General features: G+C 38.8%; 1 protein-coding gene across 1 annotated transcript; it reads left to right on the top strand.

Moving 5' to 3' along the window:
- The first annotated feature begins 1261 nt into the window (after positions 1-1261).
- On the top strand, positions 1262-6939 carry ednrba (endothelin receptor Ba). Its single transcript, XM_063009631.1, has 7 exons — positions 1262-1800; positions 4076-4188; positions 5046-5250; positions 5349-5498; positions 5738-5871; positions 6150-6258; positions 6364-6939. Exons 1-7 carry the CDS (start codon positions 1441-1443, stop codon positions 6496-6498), a joined length of 1206 nt encoding a protein of 401 aa, XP_062865701.1. The 5' UTR covers positions 1262-1440; the 3' UTR covers positions 6499-6939.
- The last annotated feature ends 213 nt before the right edge of the window (positions 6940-7152 follow it).

The following is a 7152-nucleotide window of genomic DNA, read 5'->3' as shown; positions in this document are numbered from 1 at the left end:
GCTGGTTCTTTTTATTTACTTATATTTAAAACAACTGCTGAGACTAAAACCCGACTGGGGCCCGTGCTTTTGGATAACTTTGGAAAGAGACACAGTTCTTGGAAGCTCATCTAAGAGTGAAAGTGAATTGGGAGCAGGTGGTAGTTTATCATCAAGATCTTAGAAGCTGAAGTGGACCAGACAGCAGAAAGATTTATAATTCCTTGGATAAATAATGTAGGGTCAACACACCGAAGCTAGCAGCTGAAAAATCATCCATGAAAAGTTGCATCATTTTTGATTTTGCATCATCTCAACTGTTTGGTAGAGGCTCAATAAAAACACTGTGTGCACTAATTTAAAAAAATATGAAATGTTTGTTGTTGGTACAGTCCCAAGAAACTAAGGAATGCAAAGAAATTATGTTTTAAACATGATTTTTTTGGTGAGACCATTAAAGGGTTCATAACTTGGATGATACATGGCGATTTAAATAAAACAATTGTTGGTTGTTAACTATTGACTCCTAAACATTAATTTATATAATTTTGAATTTATATAATTAAGACAGACAGACAGACAGACAGACAGACAGACAGACAGACAGACATACAGACAGACAGATAGATAGATAGATAGATAGATAGATAGATAGACAGACAGACACTTTATTGATCCTTTGCAGGAAATTTTTCCTTTGTTACAGCAGCTCACATCAGACAAACAACTTGTTATATACAACATCCACTGACAGTAAAAAAAAAAAACAAGCTAAAAAGATTCACAGGAATATCTATATAAATGTAAACATTAGAGGTTGGTGTATTCATAGCAAACAATAATAGTAGGTATTTATTATAAATTATTATGAATTATTGAAGAGTCTGATTGCAGCTATACAATTATGATTTCAAGTCACTTTACGCTCAACTGTGAGTAAAGACGTATTATATTAGAAGATATGAGAGAACAGAAGGTGACAGATCTACCATCTGAGTAGTGAAGACATGTTTGCCATTAGGGTTTTATCTCCTCCTCATCCTCCTCCCCTCAGCACCCTGTTTGTGGTCAGTCATGTGGGATAGGGCTCACCTAAAACATCCAGCCATTCTTAAAGGGAAGAGGGGAAGACAAGTTCTGAGTGAGTTTCTGAAGGACTGATACTAATACAGCCAGCTTCAGTCTGAAGATCAGAAAGGTGACTGGACATGACATGGAAACTTACAGCCTGATTTTTTAATGAACTGGACTCGTTTGTTCTGGGATTTTGGACTATGTTTGAGTTTCATATTTCAGATTTGACAGTGCTTGAGGAGAAAGGAACAAGAGTTAGTCGTTTCTAGCTAATTTTTTGTATAACATTTAGGTCGCCATGGAGACTCTGTGGTGACGGCGTTGCTTATATAATTAGTTGGATAAAATATTAAAACATCACGTTTATTAAAGCGAAAATAGACAATAATGACGCCGAACAAATTAATATTTTGTTCACTCGCGGTATTAATTGGAAACTTGGTGTTAACCTGCGCTAAAGACTCTGAGGAGAAGGGAAAAGCTAACGGCTTGAACAGCACGGCTGCGCGTTACCCGCGCGCGCCCCCGATGTGCACGGGACCCACGGAGGTGCGCGACGCTTTTAAGTACATCAACGCGGCCGTCTCGTGCCTGGTGTTCGTCGCGGGACTGGTGGGGAACTCGGCGCTGCTGCGCATCATTTATGCACACGAGCGCATGCGCAACGGGCCCAACCTGCTCATCGCCAGCCTGGCACTGGGAGACCTGGTACATGTGGTCATTGGCATCCCCATCAATGTGTACAAGGTAAGCCATGTGCACTCACATCATACAAGACTTATGCTGTCTGATAGAGGCATCAGATTTAATCACAGGGAATCTTAAACTAGTTCCATAAACATGACAGTAAGTGTAATGCTTGCATGTGGGTAGAGCTAGTGGGTAGAGCTTTGGGCTATCAACCAGAAGATTGGCGGTTCAAATCCAGGCACTCATATGCAGTCACTGTTGGGTCCTTGAGCAAGGCCCTTAACCCTGTCTGCTCCAGGGGCGCCGTACGATGGCTGACCCTGCGCTCTGACCCCAGCTTCCAAACAAGCTGGGATATGCGAAGCAAGAATTTCATTGTACTGTACACCTGTATATGTATATATGACAAATAAAGTATACTATACTATACTATACTATGTGATCTGAATCCAACAGAGCACCTCTGGGATGTGATGGAACAGGAGATTTGCAGCTGATAAATCTACAACTGTTCTATAAAAACAGTTATGTCAACAAGTGCCATCAGATTAACCACTTTTAAGCTCAGTATAAAACTAAACAGCCATAAAAATGATGCTTAAATGCTGGTAAACAAATGCTTTCTCAAAACTGCAAATATGAATGTTTAATGTAATTATTAATTAAGTCATTTGTGATTAATATAATAACAATCCGAGTTGTTTAAAACCCTGGAGCTGTGCAAAGATTAATTTTAGGTTTTTTTTTTTTTCTTCTAACAGATCCGTTCTAGTCATGGTTGCAATGAATCTAGAGCACCAGTCCAGTGCTGGGTGCATCACACAATTATTCTTATTCACTGTGTAAATGTGTAACTGTGTAATAAATCGGTTGTTGGGTAAAAAAAAATATTTACATGTACAGTGGAGTCTTATTAATTCTAAAATATCTGTAGAAAAATATCCCTAATCAATATCACCAGATTTCACAGAATAACAAACAGATTTTTAAGGCCCTAAAAATGAAATATAATAATAATAAATATAATAACAATCCGAGTTGTTTAGAAGCTATATTTGTTGTGTATTTGTGTAATTTAAGAAAGTTATGGCTACATGTTTAAGAGGTAATCACTTGTTCTTACAGGGGCAGCATAGAAACTAGGCATGACTTTGCTCAGGGCTTCAAAACAACAAAACATATGCTGACCACATCATACAGAGATAGTGATTGTGATAGACACCAGAATTAACTAGATGGGCGGCATGGTGGTCCTGCAAAATGGTCCTGGGTTTGATCCCCAGGTGGGGTGGTCCGGGTCCTTTCTGTGTGGAGTTTGCATGTTCTCCCCGTGTCTGTGTGGGTTTCCTCCGGGTGCTCCGGGTTCCTCCCACAGTCCAAAGACATGCAAGTGAAGTGAATTGGAGATACTAAATTGTCCATGACTGTGTTTGATGTAATCTTGTGAACTGATGAATCTTGTGTAATGAGTAACTACCGTTCCTGTCCTGAATGTATCCAAGGTGTAAAACATGACGTTAAAATCCTAATAAACAAACCAACTTAACTAGTTGAAAGACAAAGCATAAAGTGGGACTACACTCTGGTCCTTCACACACCCATTCAGTGACACACGTGGCCAAAAACCCAATCAAACCAACACAGAGGCGAACACCAGACCTTAGAACCACATTTGTTCATTTATTTTTAAATACTGATTCATCCTGTGGGAGGTGGGAAGTCACTGAGGTGCCTTGAAGGAACTCATTGATACTAAGAGAACATACCAAACTCCATACAGACATTGACCCAAGGTTTAAACCCTGGGCCCCAGGATCATGGAGCTGTGCAAAGATTAATTTGAGTATTATTTTACTAACAGTTACGTCCTAGTCATGGTTGCAATAAATCTAAAGAATGAGTCAAATGCTGGGCGCATCACACAATTATTCTTCTTCACTGTGTAAACGTCTTTTTTATAAATTGGTCTCATTAATTATATTCCAAATATCTGTAGAAAAATATCCCTATTTAATATAACCAGGTTTCCCACAACTCTCATCATCACCAAACTGTAAACAAGCTCTCATCTGTCTTCTGCGGGTTTATCACCTTCCAAAAATACACTGTTAGGTGAAGTGGTTGACAGAGTGAGCGAACGGGTGTGATGCATCGCATCCAAAATAAATGTCCTCTTTGTACCCTGTGTTTCTGGGTAGGATTCAGACTCAGTGCAACCTTGATTAGGATAAAGTGGTTATTATTCAAAATAAATAAACAATCATTTTGAGATGCCTTGTAATCTTGTTTAGCTGTTTTCCCTCATTAACCAAGTCCTTGTTCTTTCTCTTAGCTCCTGGCTGAAGACTGGCCTTTTGGAGTGGGACTATGTAAACTGGTTCCTTTTGTTCAGAAAGCATCGGTTGGAATCACAGTCCTGAGTTTGTGTGCATTGAGCATAGACAGGTAACTTACTCTTTAATTTCTTTAATTTGTTTAATTCAGTCGTGCAACAGTACTGTCCACTTTAAGTTTGTGGTCAAATCAAAGAGAAATGGTTCTGATTTTATGGATGTTTTTTTGGCTAGGAGGTGGCATTTAATTGAATATTTAGAGACTTTGTTAGACCAAAATATTTTACCCTGAATGTTTGTCGTTTTATTATTTTTTACCCTGACAGTGGTCATTTTGTCATAAGTAGCAAAATATTGTCTGATTTATGAAGGTCAGAATAGTTTCTTATTTATTTTTTATTTATTTATTCATGCATTTTTTGTCTGTTTTGCCACCGCGTTATTCTGGTCAGGGTCACAGTGGGTCCAATTCATTGGGCAAAAGGCAGGAAACACCCCAAACAGGTCACCAGTTTATGACAGGGCAGGCACACACACAAACACATTCACACACGCACTCGCACTTAGGGCAATTTTTAGTAGCTCCAGCTGGCCTGACTACATGTACATGGGAGGAAATCGGAGCACCCAGAGGAGACCCATGCAGACACAGAGAGAACATGCAAACTCCACACACAAAGGACCCTGGTCTTTCTTGCTGTGAGGTGACAGCGCTACTACACTTTTATGAATTACAGTGCAATTCATAAAATATCTATAACTGTTATTTTAATTTGTGTCTACTGTTATAGTAATGATTTTAGTCAAATTTGTTTCTATGAATAATCCATGCTTAAGTTTTTCTAACAAGGGAAATTATTGAGCTGACTGTAAGTAAACATAACATTTAGAAAGAGGAGTTCAGTGCTGTGGATAGTGATAATAATGGCTACCTAATGGCTGCTTGACCTACTGTCTAATTTGTTCAAGGTATCGCGCAGTGGCATCCTGGAACCGCATCAAAGGGTTTGGAGTACCCAAGTGGACAACCATTGAGATCATTTTAATATGGCTGCTCTCCATTGTGTTGGCGGTGCCTGAGATCATTGCCTTTGACATGATCACTATGGACTATAAAGGAGATCACCTGAGGATCTGCCTGCTGCATCCTATGCAAAAGAGCCAGTTCATGAAGGTGTGTGTGTGTGTAACACAAAATAAACCACTTGCCTTTTCAGTACCTCATTAATTTAATGCTATAGATGTTAATGTGATGTAATTGTCTCTTGACAGTTTTATAAATCAGCAAAAGATTGGTGGCTCTTCAGCTTTTACTTCTGTATGCCACTGGCCTGCACTGCCGTCTTCTACTCCCTGATGACCTGTGAAATGCTGCGGAAGAAGGACAGCACGCAGCATGCTCTGAATGACCACTTAAAACACGTAGGTGAACTCCATGACCTCACAGTGTCTTATTTTATTGCAATAAACCATGAATTACAATAAATAGCATAAAATTCATACAATAGCAGGGTAATTTCATTTTTAGCATCAGGCTTATACTTATAATAATGATGAAATACTAAGCATATAACTTATAATTAACTTGTTGTGTCAAAGTTTTACTCACTACATAGACAGGTCAGAACGTCAGGGATCAATATGTGCTGTTTTATCCTCAGAGACGGGAAGTGGCTAAGACTGTGTTCTGCTTGGTGCTGGTTTTTGCTCTGTGTTGGCTACCTCTGCACCTGAGTCGCATCCTCAAGCTGACCATTTATAATGAAGCAGATCCGAACCGCTGTGAGCTTTTGAGGTAAAACATGACGTGTGAACATCTGGAACCATTAGAGCTTTGGTGGAACGCTTGGCATGGTTTCCTGTCAGGAACCATCTGGTGATGTGTTTACAATTACGCTGATTTATAGGGTTTCAAAAAAGAATGTGGGTTTGATATTTTGGCTGTAATGCAAAAATGCTAAATGCAAAAATATTACTTACCACCTTTACCACCTCACTGAACTATTAACCAAACACCCTATGTGTATCTTTTATGAATATATGTGTAAGTTGTGTTCTTATCCTTTCTTCCAGTTTTTTTCTGGTCCTTGATTACATCGGGATCAACATGGCATCAGTGAATTCATGTATCAATCCAATAGCTTTATACATGGTCAGCAAGCGCTTCAAGAGCTGTTTCAGGGTATGTTATACCGCTTTTCTACTGTTGTGCTCCAATTTGTAGGTTTGGTTGATTCTAACAAGTAAATAAAACATATAACTTTTCATGTCATGTTTTTGTGTTCAGTCTTGCCTGTGTTGTTGGTGCCTGCCTCCAGAGATGTTAGCTATAGAGGACAAAGAGATGTGCATGAAACTGAAAATGGACCGAGGATCAGAGAAGAGCAGCTGTCGAGCCTCAAACAAGTACACATCCGTTTAAACTGGTCTAGGTCAGTAGCTGCATTTAGAAATAGCACTTCATTCCAGTATGGTTTGAACGCACCCACGACTCGGATCCCCCTACAACTGCAAGTGCGGATCACCTGGCCAACTCAAGTGGTCCCATGCTTCACAAGAGGAGGAGGATGTAATGTAAAGAGGATTTATAAAAGAACACACACACACAGAAAGCACAAGATTCTCTGTTTGTATTGTATGTAATATGATTATTTTGACTAGATAGCTTTGCTAATGAGGTAGCATGCTAATGAGCAAGCAACAAAAAGTCAGACGTCTATTAGTTCTTATCTATATATTAATTAATTAATATAGATACACTAGATGCATTTGATTGCCGTTTTAAAAAGTAAAAGAAAATATTACTAGTATGTATGTTTATCATATTTAAATATGTACCTTTGTTCTGCTATTATTATATACACGGATTGCTTATGCTGCATTTGGCAGATGTGTACAGTTTAGTCCATTTAATAAAAAAATAATAATTATCTACCTTCATGAATGTGTGGATTCAGATTCATGTTTCCAGATTGTTGTCTGTTTGTACCAGAAACTATTTACTGGGGAAGCTCTTCTGCAGTAAATGGAAATGGAAACATGTTACATTATGACTTGGTCCACATGAATACTGAGA

Source organism: Trichomycterus rosablanca, chromosome 15, assembly GCF_030014385.1.
Source record: "Trichomycterus rosablanca isolate fTriRos1 chromosome 15, fTriRos1.hap1, whole genome shotgun sequence".
Classification (NCBI taxonomy): Eukaryota; Metazoa; Chordata; class Actinopteri; order Siluriformes; family Trichomycteridae; genus Trichomycterus; species Trichomycterus rosablanca.
This window is presented reverse-complemented; position numbering and strand designations above follow the sequence as displayed.

What these genes read in the sequence shown, in the direction of transcription:
- ednrba (XM_063009631.1), top strand. Translation starts at nt 1,441, where the DNA reads ATGACGCCGAACAAATTAATATTTTGTTCACTCGCGGTATTAATTGGA. An exon ending in TGAATGACCACTTAAAACAC is followed by an intron (nt 5,499 to 5,737) that starts GTAGGTGAACTC and finishes TTTTATCCTCAG; the next exon opens with AGACGGGAAGTGGCTAAGAC. An exon ending in GCTTCAAGAGCTGTTTCAGG is followed by an intron (nt 6,259 to 6,363) that starts GTATGTTATACC and finishes TTTTGTGTTCAG; the next exon opens with TCTTGCCTGTGTTGTTGGTG.